The sequence below is a fragment of the Rhea pennata genome, chromosome 16 (genome assembly GCF_028389875.1).
Source record: "Rhea pennata isolate bPtePen1 chromosome 16, bPtePen1.pri, whole genome shotgun sequence".
Taxonomy (NCBI): domain Eukaryota; kingdom Metazoa; phylum Chordata; class Aves; order Rheiformes; family Rheidae; genus Rhea; species Rhea pennata.
This window is the reverse complement of record NC_084678.1, coordinates 12,190,961-12,216,283: the sequence shown is the minus strand read 5'-3', so window position 1 is coordinate 12,216,283 and position 25,323 is coordinate 12,190,961. Positions and strand designations below refer to the sequence as shown.

Below are 25,323 nucleotides of genomic sequence, written 5' to 3'. Positions count from 1 at the left end.
AAGATTACAGCATAACAAGCACACACAATCTTAAAAAATGACATGCAATAAAAACAAAAGAACGGTTTGAGCAGATGACCAGCTATTGCTGTAGCAGCTGGGAACTCTTTCCTATCTTAAACGAAATGAATAGTCTACGAATGTAAAAACTAAAACCACATAAAATGTAGAAGTAGCAGGAAGAAATCTATCTTAAGAAACAAAATCCAGTACAGAGCATCTCTAAACATCAGCAGCGTATTTCATGAACTTTCCTCAAATATACACCAAGCAAGAACTGACGAACACTGCAAAAGAAAGAGTCTGAAGTTAAGGGACCACTAAACTAGAGATTTTGAAGAAAGTATGACTCATTGTACTGAAGAGAAATTGTCAGGTGTTTGGCTGCTGAGATAGCAAGGAACTTGATTCATTCGCATGAAACAAAAGGCTTTTATTCTTAACATTAGTCCTTTTAATTTGAGGCGAAAACACAGGAATGATTCATAACAAGATCTGAATTACAGAGAAAAGACATGAAGTTGCTTTTAAAAGTGAAGCACAACACCTTGCCTATGTTACTAAAACAGAACTACTGAATATAAAAAAGGATTTAGTAAAAATTTTATTTGAAATGTAGCATGAATCCATAATCATAAATGTTGCAACATACAGCTTTACAGAGAATTTTTACAATATGACAGGTATTTCTATACGTGCTGCCCTTCTTTTATTTAGTCATTATCAAACAAATAATAGTTAACAGGAATAATAAGCACTCGCTTCTAAAAAGAAAACTTTGGCATGTATACAACAGGCTAGTTGAAGTAAACAGTGGTAGTTTCAAGTCAGAAAGATCCACATTGTTTTAACTTTGCTTCACAGCATTTTTGATGAGGATGAAACTCACCAGCACTACTTTCTAATTAATGCAAAAATGAAAAATTTTCACTTCAGAAACTCATTAAGGGACAAAAAATGGTAAAAGAACTAACTTTAAAAATGTCAGTTTTAAAGCAGTTTAAAGCACACGTATTTTGCATACATTGGTTTGGTGGTGATCAAAACAAAAGCTTTAATGGATTGCTCACGTTACTGAACTATACCACTTGGCACAAATGGCAGTTTCCCCTTTGGACTAGAATAAGCGATAGTAGCGGTGGCTCAAAATTCTCCTGCATTGCCAGAGTGTAACGAAGAAGGAAAGAGGAATTTGCACAGTGCCTGTCTTTTCCACCTTGAGTTCTGTCACTGCTATTGGCCACTTACATACCTACCAAATTCATCTAGAAAATAAGGGAAAAGAATTTGCAAGGCATTTCTTCCTGGCATACAGTAGACAATACTTCTATCTTAAAAATTAGAAACCAATGAAAAAACCCTGAATATTAAGTAATATCAAGCCTCCTTTGAAAAGAATTATTTGCAATTCTTCAAGTACTTACAAAAAAATACAGTATTTATACAACTTCTCCAAAACTATTACAATGAATGTTTTTTTTAACATAGTACAAGTAAAATAAATCCATAGATACAAATCCTTGCGCTTCTAAGCAGGAATACTTAACCCAGATTTAGAGATGTTGCTGCAATTACATTATTGCTGTGGAACAGACAGTGGTAAGTCATGTGAATATTAGCCTTTCTTTCTTATACATATCAGACTACCTAATTTGAAAGATGTTCTCCAGCAAGTCAGAACACACTTAATGTAATTTATACAGTTCCTGCTAAATATCAGCGATCCAAAGTTGACTGAATCGTGGCGCAATAGGGCACAAATGGCAGAAGAGCAGTGGAGTAGGGGCAAGAATGGCAGAAAAACAGTAGAGTAACACAAGTCGGATTCATACTCACTACTTCTTATTCCTAGGCTTTAATTCTTCTGCTGCATTCCGCAAAAAAATGTAATTTTTCTTTTGTGGATTATAAAATTCATGACCCTAAAAAAGCAAAATAATCTGTATTTACTCTGTTCAAAGAGGAAATAACATTACCTTAAAAAGTAAGAGTAAGCATATTACACTGGTTTATTAAGATTTACTCTTCAAGTCTTTAAGACCAAGTACTATTGGACACCATTAGTGGATTAGAAACAGCTTACTCTAACAAGTTCTTATAATAACTGTACATATAAAGTAAAATTTAAATGGTATTTATTCATTTCTGAACTACAGAAAATGTTCCACAGAAGTAACCAAGTAACTCTAAACTCTACTTTTTATATGCAACATAGGAACTCAACTATGAATTTAAAAAAGGTCACTCTAGGCAGAGAAGAAACCAAAACCTTTAAAACTCCTGCCCAATTTATTTCACTTTGCATTTCTTGTTTTAAGTGAAAGACAAGATTTTTTTCAAAATGAGGCCCAAGTTCTAAATGCAGTTGCAAAAATACTTCTGTTCAACTACAAAGGCAAACATACTACTCTACATATTGACACTACTGCATACACATTACCAATTCAGTAAAAAAAGTTCCAAAAGCAAGGAAAGTAAGCACTGGTAAAACTGTTAAAATCCAATGCACAACCTGAAAGTTACCAACTTTACAGAATTGGTCCTACAAAGGTTTTCTAGAAAGGAAACTTACTACCCACCAGTTTTACTACTTACTGCTTACTATCAGTTTACAATTTACCAATCTCAAAGATAGATACATACCAAACTATCATCGCAATCTACTTAAGACATGTTTAGAACAGAAGAATTCACCTGTTTTAGAGTTTATTAAAGTTATCTTACTTTAGTCAGCATTCACAACATTCACTACAACATAGTAATTTAAGTTTAGATCTCTTGCTGGCATGTAATAGAGTTTGTGTGATTTCTATAGGAATTTCAGTAAAAAGCACAAGTAACATCCTCCTCAAATATAAAAGCACTAGTTATAACAGAAAAGTAAAACTCTAGTTGCCTTTCCACTAAAATCAGCTACATTTCAACCTTGCTGTCCCTTTTTGCAGTACTAACAAGAATCAATCCCCCACAAGCTATGGTATGTTGTGATTCCATCTCATCTAGATGACCTATTTTTGAGTCTATTCTGGAAGAAAAATAGATGCTACCAGAAGTTTAGTACATGACACCCAAACAGTGGCTCAATATAGCCACAAAATTAATTTAAAAATAATTTAAAATTAATAAAGGAATCCACATGAGGAATAGAGATGTGCTTTTCAGAGATGTGTGAGAACCTGTTAGCTGCCATATTGTTCCATGACGCTCCCCACAGCAGAATGAGTGCAAGCAACCAGAAGCAACTTTTTAAATCAGGTAATTTACATTTTTCTTATCTAAATTGGAAAAGAGCCTTATTTAGCAATCTTATCAAACAAAGAAATAAAGAATGTAGCACTTTAGTGTTGCTTTGCATTGGACAGCTGTCTAAAGTATCACTCTAAATTTTCTTGCATACCTGCGAAATTAGGAAGACTCTCCTAGTATTTACAAAGAACCTGAAAGGCTCATGTGAAAAAGATAAGTCCTATTTGTTGTCAATTGCCAATATGCATATAAGTAAAAAATTAATTAATTAATTTATTTATTTATTTTTACCTTTGACCAATCGTAACTGGAAGCATATGCAAATATATTCCCATTATGGTTGAAACAACAAGCAGATATTGGCTGGTCAAGTTGTTCTGATGTTTTTAGCTTTGTTCGTGCATCTTTATCCCAAAAGCTGAATCTACCATCAGATCCGACCGTTGCAAGAGTACCATGGACAGGATGAAATGCTATCCCATTTACCTGCAAAATCATGCAAAATGCTACGTTAAACACCACATATATGCAGGCAGTGGGAACACTCAACACATGCACTGGATACTGAGAGAAAAAACACATATGGATGATTTTTTGCAACTATCGTTCTTTTTTTTTTTTTTTTTTTTAATGTTTTAACAAATACAATTTTAAACCCAAAGCAATAAGCATCCTTTTTTGTAGTAGCTAGGAATTCAATGGCACAATCCCACTACACAATAAATTAAGGATGTGTTAAGGATGAACAAAGTGAACAAGAGTGATGTAACAAAAAGACATAGCAAATACTTTCTCCACCCTAAGACGATTTAATGAATAGTTTATCCAGGGTTCATCTTAAAAAGAAATGCAAAATTTGTCCTTTCTCTTAATGTATTAACATGACTGCTCTTTAAGTACAAGTTTATGACAACTTTAGGCAGGCTAAAAGGTCAAGGAGAACAAACAATTCACAAATTTTACATTAAAAGAGTACACAGAGCATATGTAGCCTCTAACCTCACCGCATAAATGCTGAATACTTACAGCATAGATATCCTGAGGTACCGATGTGTTCGTTCCATTGGAGCGATGACATTTAAAAGTGAAATTATCTTTTGCACTGAAAAATAAGTAGTCTTTTTACTTTCTTCATTGTAAAGTGGGCAATAAAGAACGTTTTAATAATTAATACTTACGGATTTGGAGGGTTGATATAATGAATAGCTACTCTTCCTTCAATACTTCCAAGGGCAAATCCAGTAGGTTTGTTCACTTTGTCTTTAAAAATAGCTACACAGCGATGCTAAATTTGAGAAAGATAAAGAGTATTTTAGACAAAAGCTCGAGGGCCAGATTTTCTGAATGCTGGCTGTTTTGCTTAAGGGCACAAAACCCCACATATTCAAATGCATAATAAAGTGAAACACAAACAAGGTTGAAAGATAGGTCAAATTGTCTTGAGAATTTCAGCCACAATATTTCCATTCCTAAATCCTATGAAGACACGCAATAGAGATTTCTTCAGTAGAAAAAATAAAGTACACACATTTGACACCTCGAGAGAAGACAAGATGTAGGAACATTATGAATACTAGATGATCTAAACTTAGAAGATCTCTCAGACCTATGTCTCTTCAACAACACATACATAATATCAAACACTGACGAAATATTATCAATCCCACCTCAGAACTGCTCAAAAAAAGCTCAAAACTTCAACAGTCTGTATAAATACACTTGTAATAAATATAACTATTTACCTGGTGTTTAAGAGGAGATTCTATTCTTCTAAATTCAGAGGGCTGATTCTCTAACTGATAAACTATCAAGCCCCTTTCTGCAGTGGCCACAGCCGCCATAGGATGAACCTGGATAAGGTTGTAAAATATGTTGGAAGACAGAAAGTTGTGTTAATAGCACAACAGACAATTCTGTTTATTATTTCTCAAAAATCTATCAAGAAATTACAGGAATTTGACTGTCTTTTGGGAGCAAGGGAGGCAGAAAGGGGAAGAAGAGAGAGAAAAAAGTACAGCTGTAGACATATCTTCAGATCCAGAAAGTATAGTTCAGCCCTAGTGTTGATTCAGTCTTTGTGATATTAAAAGGGATATTAAGGATGCTTTGTATGATGCAAACACCTACTTGCTAGAGGCCTTATCGAGAAAATCAGCTTGTCTTATTGTGAAGGTCACCCAGAGATCAAATACTAACAGTCCGTATTTAGTGCTAACCCAGAGAAGCTTTGAACTGTCAAGTTTATTAACATTCCAGCCTGCCTAGCTGACCCTAGTTCACCATTTTTCTTGGCTTACCACATCAGCACAATAACATCTTTCAGGGAGCTGCAATGTCATCATAGGTGTTGGTGAACGGGTATCCCAGAACTGATGGATACAAAAAAGAGAGAGAACAAACTTAGACTTGGACTAACCACACAAGTTAATTTAGTAAAGAAAAAGCGAGTCCTACCAAGTTGTTTCACTCTTGTCGAGTCTGAGTAATGTAATGCCTGACATCAGGCTACCTCACTAATCTGTTTTTTGTATTAGTATATTTAAGAAAATATTTTCAAGTTATGTATTTTTATGCACAGATATTAGTGCCCTTTATTCCCATTTTTTCAAGTAAAAATCATACCTTTAAAGTTTTATCCCAGCTTCCTGTCATTACACAGCTATAATTTGGTGCTTTAATCCAATGGATAGTCTTAACGGGAGCATCATGCTGAAGAGCAGACAGGACAAACACACCAACAGTTACTAAAGTAATATTTTGCATTTGTTGCTTATGCTTTGTATGTATTTACACATTTTATGCATTCAAAAAAAAGTGATTTTAGTCATAGCAGTTACGATAAAAGCTGTCAATCACGACTTTATGTTGTTTAACACTGTAAAAAGACCTACAGAGGAAAAACAGTGGCTCCTGATGGGGAAAAAAAAAAAAAAAAACTATAAAGTCACCCTACACAGGAAGATGGTCACAACAGAAATATAAACTATGAATAACAGGGTTTTCTATTTGTTTATAAAGACATAATACGTCATGCTATAGATCAAGACTTCCTAAGAAAAGGCAACCCTTATTAACTGGCTTTCTTCTTTTGAGAACAGCTACAGGAGAAAGGCTTATGTTCACTAAACCAACAAGATATTAAAATCAAAATTTTTAAACCTGAATTCTTTTCACCTCAGATAAGCTTGAAAAAGTAATCAGTAAAAATACTCTTTTCTTAAATTATGTAACTGATAACTCATTTTAGTCACCATAACTACATGTTCTGTGAATATTCACTTCTAAAATCCGAATGTAAATTACAACTCCTGTTATTTCTGCAGCAGAAAGCTGACACTTGTGAAAGTGAATTCAGACATTTCTTTTAATTTTCTCTCCCCCATAGAGTTGAAGTAGAAAAAGGAAGACTACAATAACCTATAATGAAAGCAGGAAATAAGCAACAGCAGGGACTAGGTACACAAGGAGAAAGATGAAGAACACTGTAGGCTCAGACAGTAATCAGCATGCAGCTGAATGATTTTGCAAGCTTACGACAGTGATGGAAAGAGCTCTCTCAGGTAAGATACATGAAAATGTTGCATGAGCTATTCAAATCACTTTGACAGCAGTTTTCTCATATATTCGCAATGTAAAAGGCATCCTACAAACATTTCATTTAACTTGGAAGCACTAAACATTACCCTATTTAGCTTATAAAGGTAGCCTTTAATGAAAGTAGAAAAGAGAAAAAAAAAAAACACTGAACAGTTTGGGATTTGTTTACCTGTGCGATCTGAATAGCCTGATTACTGTTGAGATCCCACATTTTGGCAGTTTTATCACAGGAAGCTGTAAATACTTTACTCCCATCCTAAAAATAATTAAAAATCCAAGAGATTAATTAGCATATACTATTTATTAAAAATTGTTAAGTCTTGTTCTTTACTAGTAATAGTAATAAAAAGGGGTAGTTTTGTACGTGGATAAAGCAGAAATAAAAATGACAATAAAAATAAAAGGAATAAAAAAAAGGAATTTTATAAACTTGCCCATTACTGTTTCCTTACACCTATCTACCAATAACAAACCCAAATTCTATCCCAAAGATAAGGTGTGAACACACAAGGGATATTTGTTTAAATACAGTGAAAAATACTTATTCTACTCAGAAATTTTTTAAAAAGGAGAGGGAGAAAAAAGCCCATGGTATTTAATTTTGTCACTGCCCTACTTTTCTTGTATTTTGAAATATTATGCAAACACTTAGTACTGACAATAGCCCTTAAACATTTTGCTAGTCAAATCATGACTAGGTAATTTCAGAGAACAATCCCTGCTGCTGTAAACACATTTCTGCAGAATCTCACACGTTTGGCAAAATCTTAGGAAAAAAAATCATATATTGCAAAATACAAACAACATATGGTTGAAACTCAGCTAAAAATACAGTACTGTTTCAGATTCAAGGTCCTCAGTTCGAGGCCTTTTCTAAGCTTACTTTATAACCAAAACAGAAAACTGTACTAGCTCTTGCCTAGTTTTAAATACATTCTTAAACAGACTTTCATCCAGCCTATCTGGCCGTGTTAGTCTGTTCTATTAAGGCCTGTTTAGCAGAGTTACAGTAACAAGCCTATAAAATAATCCTGGGACGCATCTACATTTGGCACTGTAGTGTGACTGAAAACCACACGCTGTTTTGTTTTTGGATGAAAAAACTTCATTTCTTTTTAAATGAGAACATACATCACTCCAGCACCCATCCAGTACAGGCCCTGTGTGCATCTGCTGAGCTTTTGGAATTGTCTGTCCGTTATCTTGAACTTCCCAGCAGCGAACCTGCAACAGGGGATGCATACACAAATGTTAACACATTGATATGAAAACTTCTCTCTTTGAAGATCCTAAGCTTACTTAAGCTAACAAATCAAATGATTCTAAACATCAAATGTTTTCTACAAAACTAACAACACCTTATTTCGTTGTACTCCCTTCGTCCATGCAGCCATACATCCTCCACCCAAGAACAACTTCAACTCTCCCTAAAAAAGTGCTTTATGGTCATGTAACACCTCCCAGTGCTCTCCTGCAGAATCCTTAACTGTCAGGTAGGAAGAAAGTGCCTCCTGTATGTATCTTAGTGCTACATGTGTAGGTCTCCAGCTGACAGACCAGACAGAATGGTTAACTGATGAGCTTAAAATTCCAGTCTTCTCCTCCCTGTTTGCAACGATTGGGATCTCATGCTTCTACCCAAACAGAAATTTCAGTAAGATTGATAGATACTAATCCTTTTGAGACTACACTGTCAAATTAGCTAAGAATCGCCAGTGCCTTCACGGTTTCTCCTCTGGAAACCATAAGCATAACTGTATTACCCTAATCCTCCTAGGAAATGAAGCTTAAAAACAGACCAGCAGGAAAAAAAAGGTCAAAGTAATAAAAATCTAACAGGAAAACTATTGACTATGTCTACTGAGTTGGAGATTAAGAAACACAGAAGAGGCACAACTAATCTGAAGATCATAACCAAATTTCTCAGCAAAAGTAGCTCCTTAGTCATGTCAAAACTCTTAGTGCCTAGACACCAAAAACCAAACTTTGCAATCCTGCAAAGAGAAAGATTTGCAGATGTCCTGACACAGGTTTTTAAGATCACATTTTGCAGTTTAGGCACCAATGCTTTCACTTGATCCTTCTGTAGGTCTGATCAAGAGTACTTACATCATTAGCCCACGATCCTGCAATGAGGAAATTACCAGGCAATGTCGGAGGACTAAAAGCTAAACAAGATATGCTGTCATCAGGTGGAGATGTCACTTCAATATCCTACAAAGATCAGGAAATGAAACAGAATTAGCCGCATTTAAGAACTGTGCCGTCGTGACGCCATCACTTCGAGGCGTCGGGTTCGGTTAGGGCCGCCGAAAGGCACTAAAGCAGGGCAGCGAGAGCGGTGGCTCTCACGGGGTTCCCGCGCCTACCTTCATCGGGTTATGGTTATCCGCAGTCGTGCTGCCAAACATGCTGGTACCTCCGCTACCAAACCCCGAGGTTGACCCGAACAGACTCATCTTCGCCCTGTGAAAGCGAGAGAGGCCCCTGAGCGCCGCTAGGCCCCGGGCAGCGCCGGCCCGCAGCGGACGCCGGCCCAAAGGCCGCGCGTCCCCCCGCGCCGCCGCCGCCGCCGCCGCGCGCAACCGCCATTCCCGGGGGCTGGGGACGGGGCGGCAGCCGCTGAAGCCCGGCCGGGGGCGGCGCGGCGCGGCGCGGCGGGCAGAGCTGGCCCGGCGCCGGCCCTCACTCACCGCGGCGGCGAGCCCGCGGCGGCTCGCGCTGTCCGGCGGCAGGGCGGGGCAGGGCCGGGCAGGCCGCGCCGCTCTGCGCAGGCGCCGCGGCCGGCGGGGCGGGGCGGCGCCTGCGCCGTGGGGCGGGGCGGGGGCTCGCGCTGGCTCTGCGCGGCGGGGCGGGGCGGGGCGGGGCCGGGCCCCAGGGGCAGCGGCGCGAGGCGCGTGCGGTAACTCAAGACACGGGGGAGGCAGTCAGACAGCTTCTGCAAGTGTTTTGGAAACTTCTTCCACTCTCATGAAAATAAAGCCTTCTCTAACCCGGACTTGCTTTTGGATCAAGATAATTTATCTAACTAGCCAGTAGAAATCAGTAGTATGTAATGACTGCTCTAGTGCAGTAAATAAGGAATTTTAATTGCTTTTAAATTTAATACTAGTGGAGAAATAGTTAAAAAAAACCCACTCGGTATATCTGTTGAAAACATTTTTTGCTGATGATTGTGCAGATCATATCAATTCTGGAAAGTGCTAATGAAAGGGTTTTTTATGCAGCCTGTTTGCTTTCTTCATGCAAAATTCATTTAATATACACTTCAGTCACTATTTCCTGGTCACTTTTATTGTTTAGAGCCCACTAAATGGAGAAAATGAACACAGGATTCTGTTACAATGTGCATTATTAACAGGATTGTTTATTAAATTCTAATCAACAATATATGGTTGCTCACTTGTTCACTGAAGAACATTTACAGCTGCTTTAAGATACGCAGTGAAAAACTATCCTTGACTTTTTCATCTAAATTCAGAGTGAACACAAAATATCACGGTTCTGCACTTGTAATTTCTAACAGCAGGCACATAAAATAACTTGTTAACAAAGTCCTTTAACCTCTATAAAAATGAAAGGGATGGTATAACAGCATCATTTCACTGTGCTTTAAGACACAAGGGTCAGCTAGCCCTTGACACGTTTTTAAGCTGCAAGTATAACTCAATGTTTTATCTCTACGAAGAACCTGCTGGAATATCTTTTTAGGTATCTCCCCTTGCCTTTGGAATTGTTACAGCGCAGTAGCCACAGAATGGAAGGAACAGTAAAAGAGCTGTCATTTCTTCTGTAGTTTGAAAGAGTCGATCAAAATTACATGCTAGATACAATGATAAAGAAAATGAACAAGAAACTGAAATCCCTGCTTCTCTTTGCAGATTTTCTGCAAAAATGTAGTACTTTTATACACTTGTTACAAAATAAAGCAGTATCAAGAAGACAGTTCATTTGCAAACAAGTTTTCATATCCAGCCACCAAATTGCAATTTGTTTGGTAAATAGACTCTGGAAAGGTAATCTGATGAAAGAGAAGTTAAAACTTGAATTTCAGCCTTCATTTTAGATGCTGCCATAATTTCCATCTAAAAAAGAACAAATTAACTTGTGATGCTGTAGCACCCTGATTGAAGATTCTATAATTGTTTAAACAAGAATTAAATTTTTGGATGTGCACATAGAGCCACAGAGTAAAAAGAATATTACTGGAAATGGTGCTGCAAAATCCCTGCCATGGAACTGAGAATGATTTTTATTAAGTGTTCATGTGCTTTCCAGTGTGTACCTCATAAGTACACAATACCTTTTCTTCCTTGCTTACCATTTCACACAATATATGCCTAAATTGAGATATGTGTTTAAATGCTCTAGGCAAGATCAGAAGTCAAATACAGAGTGATCAACTGCTCTACGTGTTCCCCTTCTTTGGAAGATGTAACATGTTTCATAGTATTTAGGAAAGCACTAAAATCCCATGTACAGCATATGATCATCAGAGGACTAATGGCAGTAAAGCTTAAAACACTGGTGTTCTGGAATGTGACCCATCAAGGCCCACTGATGCAGGAGACAGCAGGCATAGACTTTCTCAGTCTTGCTGCCTTATAGAGCTGCAAAGCCTTACTGCCTTGGCTATACTAAATTTGTCATCATAAAGAGGAATAGGATTGCAGGTGATAGGATTTGGCCTGCTGGGATTAAGAAATAGGAGATGATCAGTTTATACATACTTCTCTTTTCCACATTGGCTGACAAGCAACATAAGGTCTCTTTTGTATACTTGCTAATTTATTTTGATCTTGTTTTGTGAATGGAATCAGGGCATCTTTGCATATATTCAATCTGAAAAGAAAATACAATTATTAAGTTTTCTCATCTGCTTTAGTTTCCAATTTCCTATTAACAAATCAAAATAATGTACAAAAGCATTAATAGAGTTGACCATCAGCCATCTTTTTGTGCATTAAGTCAAATTCATTGTTAGTTACATTTATTATCTATGAAAGAGAAGCATACTTCCATTTCTTTTGGGAAATAACTAACCTCTTGAGATCAGATGGAAGAAGACCAATCCACTTTATAGATGGAACAGTGAGATGATGGGCTTCAAAAGACATTGACTAAAATAAGAAAGGTCAGCTATTACATTGACTGTCTGTTTAGTTTATATAATTTGAGAAATATGCCTTCCAAGGTCATGGTCATACTACTAGAGTGATGGTTAGCTATTTTCACAGTCAGAATGTTATAGGAGAAAATAGTGCAACTAAAGCTTACCATATCCCGCTACCAAAAACAGTTCCTCCGCTAAGACTTGTACCCTTAAACCTATGAGAGACTCTAGACTAGTCCAGTTTAGTCTGGTCTAGTCTGCATAAGTTTTGGAGTTGTTTGTTTGTTTGTTTGTTTTCACAATCAACATGACTCTGATTACCAGACAAAAGTTAAGACAGGAGAAGCAATGACAATTAAAAACTGCTTGGGAATTTTTCATATTTTATGCTAAAAAGTACCAAATTATATATAAATTGCCAGCCCAAAGGTTTATCTAGCCCAATATCATGGCTACAGTAAATATCTAAGAGAAAAGTGTGAAAGCAAATAAGCAATTAATGATACTTCCTCAGAGTACTCCCCCTGCTTCAACAGTTTGATTCCAGCTTTCAAGACAGAGGTGGTAGTGGTGTATTTAGTAACACCTGATAACACGTTTTTCTTGAATTTATCTGGTTGTTTTCAGAATCCATGAAAACTTTGCCATCTACAGCATCCTACAGCTAAGTACCACTGTTAAAATAATGTTGTATTATGAATATTTCCATTGTTTATAATGAACCTGACATATACAAGTTTCATTTGATACATCCTAATTCTTGTAGAAAACATGAAGAACTGTTCCTGTAATGAACAAAATAAAAACTTTAACAGAAATCTGACAATTTCTTTTACTCCTGGAAGATACTGTTCTATCAATTTACACACCTTTCTAACTAAGCTTTAAGTTTGACAGCTCACCCACAAAGTTGGGAGATCTGGCTTTCCTACATGTTCTTGAGGCATATATTTGAACTCTGACATCAATGTCTGATTGTTTTCTCAAAGTTTTTCTTACTTTGGATGTTCTTTCTCCTTTGCCTTACTGAACAGTTCACCTATCTGCTCCTTCTGTCTGCCTTCACCTTAGACTACCCACCTTCCATATTGTCTTCCTCTGCCTCTTCTTTTAGCATATAGCACAACATGCCTTCCTCTTCTCTTGGCCTCTTTCTCCGTAATGTTCTGCACTAACCCATGTATCCAGAAACAAATTTTTATCCCCAAAGTCATTGCTAACGTAACATGATTTTGGAGTATTACGCAGTTCACCATCTCACAAGTAATGTATCCCTTCTCTCCAGTTCCTCCACTCCTCATTTGTCTTCTAGGGGAAGTATTGTGTGTATGACAAAGTAAAATGGAGAACACTTCTCGTGGGACTTCCTAAATACTATCAAAATACAAAAAGTACTACCAAATACAAATAATATTATAAACAACTCCATGCAGCAGGCAAACACTGAGAGATATAAGAAAATGAAACACGCCATTTTTATCTAGTTTCTTTGTGGTGCAGGAAGATGCTGTTTTTGCAGATACACAAGGGCTAAAAACTGTGTTTTAGTATTGAAACAAAACAATAAAGGGCAATAGCCATTCTAAAAAAGACTATAACATTTTGCATATCCCAGCTTCAAGACTGGATTACAAAACAAATATATCTGAAGTAGAAAAATTATACTCACCACAGATCCATATTTGTAGATGCACATTATTTCTATACCTAATTTACAAATATCAAGTGTCAAGAGTCTGTTTATCTATATGCTTGGCATGCTTAAGAAGACTGCATTAATAATTCAGTTTGATGGCATAACACGACATTAGGCTTAATAAGGTTCTTAATGATTTACAATTATCTTTAGAGCATGTCAAAATAATACAATCAAAATTTGAGCATAATATGGCACCTCTGTATAGTTAGATGTTTTACACTGCCTGTGCATAGTCATTTTAGAAACAAGGGTGATCAGCTGTTTTACACATTGTCATGAAAAGGGTCTTTCTTGGTCCAGTGTAATCTGTATCTCTCAACAGTATTGCTTTGGGCAGCTGCTTCTTATTTTGTAGTAATCGCCTTCATTTCCAGAAGGTATTCAGTGTAGATTATGTACAGAGAATTTCTGTATGTGAATCTGATGTTTCAGGGAAATCTCAGATTTACTGCTGGTATAATAAAATCACTAGCACAGCCAGAATGCTATGGGCTTGCTTTATGCAGAAGAAACAGCTATACATAGGCTTTTGGGTGAGTCTGCACATGTGGAGTAGCTGAAAGATACTGAACATGTGCAGATCAACAACACATGCCCAACAGATCCTTGGATCTTGCTACTTTCTTCAGAATTAACCTTAGTAGGTATGAAAGCTCAAGACTAAGTTAATTATTACATTTTTCATTCCTCTAATTTTAAACTTTTTAAACATTATTTATGTGTTTTAATATGTGTTATATATACATGTGTGTATATATATGTGTTTTAATATGATAATAATGAAAATAATTTGAGTGTTTTCAGGTTTACATCTTAGTGTTTCTATAAGAAATCAGGTTTTTAGAAATATCCTTAAAGGACAGTAAAAATCAACCAAATCTCGTAGAGAAAATTACAGCAATTCCAGTCAACACAACCTTCTTAAAGTTCCTGATAACAACCTAATTGACGTCAATCAAAATTTCAGCTATGGATTGCCAGAGAGCTTGTATCTTACAAAACAAAACTACTGAGCTGTGTACTTAGGCCTTGTTAAAACATAGTATGTATTTTACCTATTTTGTAGGTAAAACACATTTTATATGTAAACAATTCTGTGAATCACCAGTAGTGCAGTCTTACACATACTTAAAAGTCTCAGTGTTCTAGTGTAAGAGAACTTAACTCTCTTCAAAACAGAATAGTCTAGCATTTATTTTCCAGGCATAACCACAGCCAATATATACATGTTTTCAAAGGTATTAGCTCTACAAGGATGTAGCTAGGATCTCCTGAGACTTTCAAAAGTGGCCCAGAGCCTAACACCCATTAAAATAAGTGGAATCATGTTATGGATCATAAAATTCCCTGTGATACTTATTCTCATTTTTAGGTCCTCAGATAATTTAAAAATCTAGCTCTAATCTGAGCCATATAGTCTATCAGAAAAATCTTTCTTTTTCTTTTTTAAGGCACAAGGTTTTGTGATTATTAAGATTTGATTTGATTAAGATGTGATTTGATTATTAAGATAGTACAGATGTCTCAGTAATTGCATAAATCTGCAACCTTCCAATTACCTTGGATCATCCTACTCTATGCCATGAATGCCTTCTCATGAATGTATGAAAAAAGATTCTAAATAAATTTTCTTTCTTTTTGTGTCATTGAAACTCTAGAGATTTACCATGTGGATCAGCATCCATAAGGGTGAAAATAGGAATTTGAAATGTATCCCACAGCTTTCTGACCAAAAGTCGTGTATTAAGATCTGGTACACCTCTTCCCTAAGGAAATAAAATAAAAGCAGACATTTTTAAATTAATTAAAACAACATCTGGTGACATATGTGTTTACATCCGTCATTTAAAAGCAAGTAAACAAACAAAACTGGCAGAAATACTTCTCCTGCAGCTATTTTGCAGGGAAAGCTGTATGCTCCTTTTTGGCTCCATGGGGAGGGAAGGAGGAACAAGGGCTGGGAAGCAGCACGACAGATGTACTGGATTACAGGGGCCATAGAAGAACCATACTTTCCTCTGTATAAGGAGTTAATTTGTAAGGTCTGGCAGTTGACATATAGGTGTACTCTGATACCTGTATAAGTTGGTGTAAAAAGAAAAAGACCATTTTTTTCTCTTAAAATATTTACAGCACTAATGAAATAATATAAAACAAGCTTTTGATATGGCTGACTGTAACTGGTACTTGGTAATGTACAATACGTTGCACAATATAAATGTTTATCTCAAGTGTGGGGATCAGGTTGTCCTCACTGTGGGCAATATTTGTCCCAGAACATGTGGGTATGCATATTCAATTTATACATTCCTATTATTTCTCTAGGTTCCATTGCTCTTTCATTACAATCCAAAAATCGAACAATTCTGTTTCTTACAGCCTTGCTAAAGCTAGGATCCTGAAGAACAAAAAGACACTCAAGAGTTAAGAAGTCTTTCTGAGAAAGAGTAGGGCAGCTACTTTGCAACAGTAGATGAAGTCGATAAGCTAATGGGCTCTAAGGAGATTTTTGGAAGAAATAAGTCTTTCAAATGTGTATTTTGTACTTCTATTACTAAGATAATAAAATAAAAAAGAATTACTGTAAGACATGTTTCTTATTAATTTTATTAAAGTCTTTTGACAAAGTTTGAGCACCACTACAATGCTAAAGTATCATTTAAATTGTTAAGTCTAGCTAGACAATATGAAATGTCAGATGCATACCGTAATCATTATACATGGGGTCAATTTGTTGCAGAAGTCATCATCCAAGAGTCTCTGAAAAGTTGCATCTTTTTCTACAATAAGCATAAATTTTGCATGTGAGATTAAATCTTATATGTTAAGGCTAGCTGCATGTAAAATGATCCATCACACAAATCAATTAAACCCAAATGCTCTATAATGCATATTCTGGAGCCAAAGGCAATGTTCATGACTCAATTTCAGAGCCAACAAGCAAAGAAAAAATTACCAAAACATTGTTTAACTTGGAATATTCTTTGTTTATACTTTATTTTTTCAGTCTACAACAAGAGTTTTTGCTCAAAGGATACTTTTAATTCCTTCAACATTAGACGGCACAGTGACTGCCTAAAACAACAGAAATGAAATTAATCATTTTAAATAGAGAAAATGATCTATTTTAAAATAACAACATTAGGTAATGAAGGGCACAATTATATCCTCAAAAAACCATTCATCTTCTTACATACAAGATTGTTCTTGACATTTTCACTGCCTTATGAGCACATTCAATCATTTATTTTCTGCTCTATTATATAGTTGTATGAGAGTCTTCCTGTTATGAAAAGATGCTTTTCAAAAGTGTGCTTATGCTAGTCATAGAAGATTGTTCTTCACAGAGTCACTACAAAGATAACGTTGTCCCAACTGACTTTGTGTCTTCACCAGAAAATAGTCAGCTAGGTGTGAAGACTGCAAATTCAATATGGATTTAAAACATCTAAGCATTCTTTTTGAAAGACCTTTAAAATCTTTCTTTTATTAACCTGTGGCCTGGTTTTATAACTGTTTTGTAGCAATTATTTTAAGATATAGTAATGTTTACTTTACATCTCATATTAGGATTGGCTCAATATGGCAAGCATATGGATGAGAAAACAGGAACTTGGAAAGAAGAACTTGGCAAAAGAGTATGTATACACTGAAGTGTGTGGTCTGTTTTTACTTCTGACTGCTAGATCACCTCAGGTGCCACAGCAAACAGCTCAATAAATAAAAATATGAAGAGCTGTAGAACAACATTAATAATAGAGGTTGTTAGCCTCTGCTTAAACAAAAACAAAATAAAATAGGCATCCTAAGTTGTCTTTCCATTTTGAAATTACCCACATAGGCTTCTAATGGACACACTTTCCAGAAGGTCTGCATTCTATTCCCACTTTCATATTCTACATGCCTACATGGAAAAACCTTTAGGACTAGATTAGCTGAATCTCTTCTCTTCAATCCACTTCTGGCTCTTGAATGCTCTTGAAAATGTTATCTTTTCTTTAGTCCATTTCTGCCTTTGGTAAATTAATTGGCAATACAACCCCTTCTAATGTCTGTTAAGTCCTGTATAAGTGATATAAGGAGCTCCTTCTGAGACCTAATAGCCTCATGTTATACATTTTTGGTTATGCAATGCAAAGCCCACAAAGAGAATATCAACCCTTATACTGACAGAGCATCATCACTAAACTTGTGTGAATGGGAAGATACTTCTCTGGGTCCAGAAAGAGATTTCCTTCTCTAAATACAGAGGCTCAATTCAGTCTCTCATCTATCCAGTTACTACTAGATGAGTCTGTTCATTCCAGTAGAAGCAGCACTTCGAGACCAGATGAGTACATTAACTCAAGCTGTAAGTGTCTTATTTTCTTACTCCGCAGGAACTCAATCTACTGTGACTGAAACTAAGCATGATCAGAGAGCCCAAGTTTCCACAATTCAGAGCCCTTCTTTGTCAGAACACTGTAATAGAAAGCGTTAGAACATAAAGGGCTCAGTTAAAACTAGACATGTGCTGACTTGCAAGCTGGTGGCAGGCTAGCCCACCAAACAGTTAAGCAATACTTTTTTTCTCTCATTTTTACCCAGGTTGTGAGGTCTTAGTGTGCCACAGCACTGGTCTGTATAATAAATTTATATAATAACCTGGGCTACAAAAAGCACAGGATAAAAAGTACATCTACAAAGCCAGAAGCTATGAATTATTGTTGCTATTTATAATACATACTGTTGCACTACAGGTACAATTCACTTTTGTACCATCTTCCTCAGTATAACTTAAATTACCAGCAACAGAACCTTTAGTTGTAGACAGCTGAAAAAAATAATAAGTTGTACACAGTGAATTGGATGTTACATGCCGTTACGCTATTATTTTGCATAGGCAAATCAAAAAACTTCCGGAAAGACGTTTCTGATAAGTAATAAGCAATTACTGACTGCCATCAACCTTTTAAACACTGAACAAAGTTATTGTCTTCATGGATGTGAAGGAATATTTACAATAAATTATGTTAATAACTACATTTATGGATAAAAAGGAATTCTTATCAGGCATGAGATACAAATAAATACAAAAGTATACTGTACCTTTGAGTGAATTACTTTAAATATTTAATTAAAAACCCAAGTTAGCAAATCACTTAAGCACAAATTGCTGAATGAATGTCTCACATTCTGAAGTTTAAACTCTGCCTTCGCTAGGTAAATAGCAAAAGGCCTAGTGATTTTAGCTAAAGGAGTTGGCTAAAAGAATTAGTTTAGCTAAAAGATTTCGTTCGCAAACTCTTTGGAACAAGGGAGTTAACTATGTATTTTCTCTGAAGAAAGAAACCTTTTGAATACCATGACAAATAAAATGAAGTTTCTTTGCATAGCAAACACTATTTTCGCTGCATACTTCCTACTGATCACTTTCCTGACATTTCAGCTTTCAGCACAATCTATATGATTTGGAAATAATGACAAAATTAAAAAAGTAATAAAATACTTACTATGTGTAGACTTCTCCGGGGTATTTTAAGCATGCAAGAAATGTCATCGATTATATTGTCCACAGCACTCTGGCTGCCAAACAGTAGTGTATCTGTGTAATATATATCTCTAAAAAGATAAAATAGTGTATTTGTGGTTATAATACTGAAAAAAAAACATTTTACTGAGGGCAAGGATAGTTAGATCAACCTAAACCTACATTTTAAGTACAGAAATGTGTTATATTACAGGTTTATAGTCTTTCACAATAACATTCTTAAAATACAATGTAATTTGAAATTACAGAAATGCAGTATGTTACCTTTTAGTTGCATAAGTATTGCTCTGCACCATCTTATAGATCATAGATAAAATTTTGAGAATCAAAGCTGAAAAAAATACATTTACAAAATATTTTAATATTCTTGATGTTTACTAAATAAAAGTAATTTTAAGTTGTTTAGCAGCTATTCCTGATAGATCAACCTTTCAGAAATATGTATGCAATAATTTGTATTTATATTGAGCTGTATCTGTGTCTCAAAACACTAAAAAATGTAAATATAATTTGAACATATATATTTTAATATGCTGTGAAAACACAGAGACACTGTACTAATCAATAGACTCAATAATTTCTAGCATAATGAGAAAAAATATGATTGAATTAACTGAGGAAATGTATGCCCTGCTATCTGGGCCAAGAAATGACTTGCAGTTAGAAAAAGAAATTAATTTGTTGTCCATATTCCAAGATTCCTTCACTAGTCAGATTTCTGAAGGAGGATGATGTTTTTACATAAAGACCTTTTAAATATGTCCACAGCTGATACTCAGTCAGGGAGAGTGGAATTATAAGAACTCTGTATTAATTTCACTGTAACCCTCACTATACTTTAATAGAGAAGGGGAAGGCTGAAGTGCTGGCTTTTATTCTTTATATAATTCTACACTACAATGTGTAATTTTTTCTTCTACAAAGTTTTGAAGTAATTTGAACAAATTAAGGATTCTGCTTTTGGATTTTTTTTTAACTTACCAAATTTTCGTGCTGACTTAGAGCAGTCACTTCTTATTTTTTTTGTGGTACAACACGGTATCATCTGTAGACCAACAGAATCTTTAAATCTGATATATTGCAAACAAATACAATAAAATTGTAAACTTATGAAGTGAGGATATGGTAAATTGTTCTCTGCAAGAAAATTCAGAATAAGATGCCTTTTCTCTCGTCAGATATGCTAGTGCTGTTTTCAGAATTAGTACAGAGCCCCATCAACTTCAGTGGAGTGACTGGTTATCACTGTCTAGCTGGAGTTGCCAAAGGAAAAAGACAGCCAGTAATCATCATCTGCCAGAATGACTCACTCAAAACAGTATTGAATTGCCCTCAGCTGATCATTGGCTTCAGAACTGGAAAGACTATCTCAAAAAGATACTTCAGGATTGAATTCAAGCCCAAATATATATGCTCCTGGACAGAAGTAACGACAAGTATTGTATTTCATACATGCTTGTAAATACTGCTATATCAGCATAAATTATTATTTAGTATTAAAACAAAGGAACAAGTGATACAGGAAAAAATGTGGTTCAACATTAATATACAAGTCTGGCACAGTAACTTTCTGTTAAGTAAGTGATTTCTTAAAAATAAGTGACATTATTTCATATTACAATAATATGATTAGATCTCTGTACTGACCTTATTACCAGAACAATTCAGTTGTTTCATTATTTATTTTTGGATCAAAAATGTGTTTATCCTGTTCTCTAAAAAATTGACTCATCTAGATGAGTTGAACCATTATTTCACTTTTCACTTCTGACAGTGCACATTTCACTGAAAAATTCAAATATTTTCTTAATGTCATTTGGTTACTTTTGCATAAAAATATTTTAGTGCCTTAGTATATGACTGCCCTGCCTTTAAAGCATTTTTTTCATCTTGGAGTTTGCATGTATTTTTAATGGTAAACTGACCATAATTTTACATAAAACGACATGATGTTTTTAAATTTCTTTGTCAAAGCTTTTGCTTCATGCATCCTTTGGGTGGCAGAACACACCACGCTGCAGATGCATGTGTGAGGTGACAGCAACAACAAAACAGCACACTCTTGTCCTCTGCCTTTCTGCTTTAAAGTAACTCTCTTGCCTTTGTGCTGCAACATTGAAAAGGCATTTCTGTTTTTCCCTTGCAAGTTCCCTACATTGTAACTTTACAGGATGAAACTTCTGGGAGGAAAACAGTAATGAGAACTTTGCTGGATTGCTCTGATACAGTAAACAAGGAGCACTCCTTTTAGGAAATAGTATGTTTAAGAATCTAAGTCTGATCAATGTGACTCCCATGGACACTTCATAACACTTCTCCACAACTGGGAAACCTTTTTTTTTTTTTTTTCTTTTTTTCTTTTTTTTTTTTAATAAAATAAATAATAATAAAAAAAGAAACACATAGCTGGACAACAGAAAAAAAGTTGTACTGCTTTATGACTGGCATTCTCATTGATTGACCTCATTCTCAGGTAACTATCTGAGTATCTACAAATGTTTCCAAGAAATATTTCAAACATGAAATTATTCCCTCATTCTACTAGGTCCTGCCCTGTAGATCCCAGCTGTGCAGATTAGGTATGAAAAGGCTTGCTGAAAATGAAAAAAGGGAGCATGCCCCACTGACTATATTTTCTTTTGTTCCTAGTACATTTTGGAGTTTTGTTTTTATTTGCTTATTTACGTTACAAGCTTCCTACACTGCCATATTAAAGAGGGATGTAAGTTATTATTCAATGGAAATACATAGCTGAGATTACATTTCACTATCATAAATACTTGTTAACATTTTTGGATTTGATTGATTAGTCTTATTTTTAACATACTGCGATGTTAACTTGTTTTAATTTGAACATTTTCCTCCCTACATGATCTGATGGCAAATAACATCTCACATGTGTTTTTCTAGCCTGGAATGCCTGTTCCCCCACAACTGCCAAAAATTGCAAAACTTCATTATAGTATTTCAATTTTACTGACATCTGAGTGAAACATTTTTGTCAAACTATCAGGATGTAAACCATTAAATCCACTGGACCATGCAAGCCTTTCAGTTGACTGATTACCTTCAGGCCCTTCAGGTTTTTTGACTGACAGAAATTTGTTATTTTCATTAAATAAGGATTCCACCCAAGTGCTATGTGTGGAAGGTTTGCTATGCTTTCTCAACCTCAATTGTTTGTAATGTGGGCAGCTAAACACTTCTGCAATCTTATTAATCTAAATATCCTTTAACTCACTGATACGCAAAGCTATCACAGGACAAGAAAGAGATTCGTGTCTTTATCTTTTTGCATCAGTGTTATAAAAAGAAGTTAATCTATCAGTTTCAGATGTTTTCAACTGAAATTAACTTCTCAGAAAAATATTGTTGCATAGGCAACTTAACACAAATCACTAAGTGTATTATAAAGGACAGCAGATAACATTTCAGAAACTTGGTTTACTTTTTTCAGCGGTAATGACTTAGAACAACTTATGGACACAACTCTGAGGTAAGAGATACAGCAGGAAGAGGAGAAGAACATTTTATTTGAAAAACAAGAGGATAAGCTTATCACTATCATTTGAGGAAAAAATACATCATGAGGAAACGTAGCAAAAAAGAAAGGAGGAGGCACAGAGAATGGATCGGCGATTGAAATTGTCAGTAATTGTTTCCAGCCTGGAACAGGTTTTTTCAATCAAAGACAACTTATCATTTCTGTTCTCTGCTGCTTCCAGAAAATGATTATTTACAGGACCTCCCTTTCCTTTCCAACCCCTTTCACTGTAGTTTCACATTCCCCTGTATACCATGGTCTGCTGCTACTTAATATGTGATACCTTGTTCACGCAGAGTGAATGCTAAGTATCACTTTTGATTTGTCCATTACTTTTTAGGAAGTTAAATTATTTGTTAATTCTAATGCTGATAGAATTATGTAAGATTAACTCTTTTGGAAGTTATACAATCATATATATATTCATGTCATTTCTATAAACATAATGCAAGCCCTTAAAATTTATGACACTTACTCTATATTCCTCCAATCTGATCTGTTAGCCAACATGAGCACAGGTGCTTGTTTTTTGGCCAAACTTGTAAGTACATCTAGAATAACATTTTCTATTGCTTCAAGAACTTCAGAACTAAAAGCAAGCAGATTAGTGATACAGTTCATATGATTAAATATATTTTGAGTTTTATTCATCTATTGTCACCCCTACAGTATACAGAATATATTTTAATTCAAAACTGTTTCAGGAAGATATTAGTTTTAAAAACATGCAGGAACTTTGTTTTGCTTTTTAAGCTTGTTTTACTTGGTTTCACTAAAATCTTTGACTTTCCATTCCAGATGCAACACTGAGTGCCCAGTTTAAAACTACATTTCTATTCGTTCCTGAAACGATTAAGTTTTTGAGCAGTTGAACATTTAGACCAACTGGCTGGTTTGTGACTAATGATTAATGTTTTACTTTAAAGGACGTAATATTGGCTTTGGCTATGATTTGGGCTAACTTATTTTTAAATGTTGTAAATTTTAAAAATGTTTAAGAGTACAAATACTTCCTGTTGTACCACTGCACATTAACCTTTTGATCTGCTGCCTTGAACAAACTGTTGAGGGTTTTAATCATATGAAGGCTTAGTCTCAACAGATACACTATGAAAAGAATAAAATCTGTATCTTTCACCTAAGACGACAAACTAACCTTGCAGCAGATTCTCTACAGCAAAATAGTAGGCTGGTCTGAGTGTTATGACAGATGCTTTTTATTTTCATAAGCAATTTGACGCCAGCATTTCAGCTATCCTTAATACTGGAAGAGTGCTATATACATTGTAAGTTTAAGTAGGAATTAAAAAAATAGGCAAAATTATTGTTTATTTTAGCTGAAAGATTTTTCAGCAAAGCCCAATTTTATCATTAAGTAGTACGTCAAGAATAAATGAGCACCTACTCACACAAAATGAATTATCCTAGTGCTACAAAACCAGAAAACCAGCAATAATGATTTATAAAACCTAACTGTAAGTTTCCTTAAGCAATAATGAGGTATCATTAAATCTCTCTTCTGTCAGCTGAATGTTTCTTACATTTTGTAACTCACCTTCCACTTTACGTCTCTTGTTGCTGAAACTAGGTTCTCATTCTCTAAAAACAGTCTCTGGAAAGTATTAACCTTTTATTTTAAAACAATCTTTTGAGTAGAATTTGTATTAAAAAAATATTAATGTACAAATATTTTTGTCCAATTATATTATATGGTTCAACACAGAGTTAAAAGTTTTTTTCTGTTTTTCAGATGAATAAACTTGGACATAGAGAGATTAATGACCTTCCCAAAGGTAAAACAGTGAAGAATTTGCTGTGTTGATAACAGAGGAAGGCTTGGTCATGCAGCCAGTATGTAAAATCATTTTCTACTATATAGCTTCATAATCATCTCCAAAATTCCCTGACTTTTTGGCTCATGGTCTATTCCCTCAAAGAGGAGAAAAAAAAAAAAAAAAAAAAAAAAGTAGAGAGAAAAGTGTCAGCTGGTGAGATAACATGTAATACAGCAAAGAGTTGGAGTAAAATAGATAACCAAAGTTGACTACAGTGCAGATCTCAAACTTATCAGTTGAGGAAAACAAAAATATACCTAGGTGGATGAATAAAAGAATGGACAGATAGGTAGGAAATCTAAACTATGACATTGTTTGATAATCACATACACCTTATTTTGTCACTTGATTCTGTTCACTAGATCTGTGTTTCACATTCTATATGCACTTTGAATTTCGCTGCAGAATTAGGAAGTCCAGGTTTCTGTTCTAATCCCCATTTCCTGATTTCTTGGCCAACAGAAGTTGTAAATGTGACAAAATAGGAAAAAGAGGACAGCAATTCTCTTTGTACCACTAGCTGACATTCTAGCTCCCCTTGCAGAGATTAACAGAATTTTAATAAGTAAACATACAGTACTGGCCAAGCATGCCTACTTAAAATTCATTCTGGTTTAGTTAACAGTGAAATTTGAGCTGAGAAGGGGCAGGCACTGAAGAAAGATCTCACAGGGTTTGCAGCTCGTTTCTGACAAGTTGCGGTATGAATAGGTCCTAGTCTTCGTACAGCACACAAAATGATCTTCAATAATAACAGTG

The 25,323-nt window shown here is 35.3% G+C and overlaps 2 protein-coding genes across 3 annotated transcripts in view; both read right to left on the bottom strand.

Annotated features, from left to right (window-relative positions):
• Window positions 1–581: 581 nt before the first annotated feature.
• Window positions 582–9,606, bottom strand: RAE1 (ribonucleic acid export 1). 2 transcript variants are annotated; one of them, XM_062588955.1, is made up of 13 exons: window positions 9,537–9,606; window positions 9,213–9,309; window positions 8,953–9,057; window positions 7,975–8,067; window positions 7,013–7,099; window positions 5,869–5,955; window positions 5,544–5,615; window positions 4,989–5,096; window positions 4,425–4,531; window positions 4,273–4,348; window positions 3,538–3,732; window positions 1,837–1,922; window positions 582–1,265 (listed from the first exon to the last, which is right to left on the bottom strand). In XM_062588955.1, coding segments are annotated over exons 2-13 (1,107 nt in total). In that variant the 5' UTR covers window positions 9,303–9,309; window positions 9,537–9,606; the 3' UTR covers window positions 582–1,264. The 2 variants fall into 2 exon arrangements, with proteins under 2 accessions (XP_062444939.1, XP_062444938.1); XM_062588954.1 differs by having other exon boundaries at window positions 582–1,922.
• Window positions 9,607–10,314: 708 nt separating this feature from the next.
• Window positions 10,315–25,323, bottom strand: part of SPO11 (SPO11 initiator of meiotic double strand breaks) — a gene marked incomplete at its 5' end in the record, with an annotated part of 39,481 nt that continues 24,472 nt past the window's right edge. The window contains 12 exons of the mRNA XM_062589542.1: window positions 10,315–10,928; window positions 11,574–11,685; window positions 11,887–11,963; window positions 13,626–13,663; window positions 15,322–15,421; window positions 16,362–16,471; window positions 16,694–16,730; window positions 18,382–18,468; window positions 19,148–19,256; window positions 19,450–19,516; window positions 20,167–20,255; window positions 23,205–23,318. Coding sequence (XP_062445526.1) covers window positions 10,809–10,928; window positions 11,574–11,685; window positions 11,887–11,963; window positions 13,626–13,663; window positions 15,322–15,421; window positions 16,362–16,471; window positions 16,694–16,730; window positions 18,382–18,468; window positions 19,148–19,256; window positions 19,450–19,516; window positions 20,167–20,255; window positions 23,205–23,318 — 1,060 coding nt within the window. The remainder of the gene's footprint in view (window positions 10,929–11,573; window positions 11,686–11,886; window positions 11,964–13,625; window positions 13,664–15,321; window positions 15,422–16,361; window positions 16,472–16,693; window positions 16,731–18,381; window positions 18,469–19,147; window positions 19,257–19,449; window positions 19,517–20,166; window positions 20,256–23,204; window positions 23,319–25,323) is intronic.

What these genes read in the sequence shown, in the direction of transcription:
- RAE1 (XM_062588954.1), bottom strand. Translation starts at nt 9,302, where the DNA reads ATGAGTCTGTTCGGGTCAACCTCGGGGTTTGGTAGCGGAGGTACCAGC. An exon ending in TATATCAACCCTCCAAATCC is followed by an intron (nt 4,349 to 4,424) that starts GTAAGTATTAAT and finishes CTTATTTTTCAG; the next exon opens with TGCAAAAGATAATTTCACTT. An exon ending in CCAGTTACGATTGGTCAAAG is followed by an intron (nt 1,923 to 3,537) that starts GTAAAAATAAAT and finishes TTGCTTTTTTAG; the next exon opens with GGTCATGAATTTTATAATCC.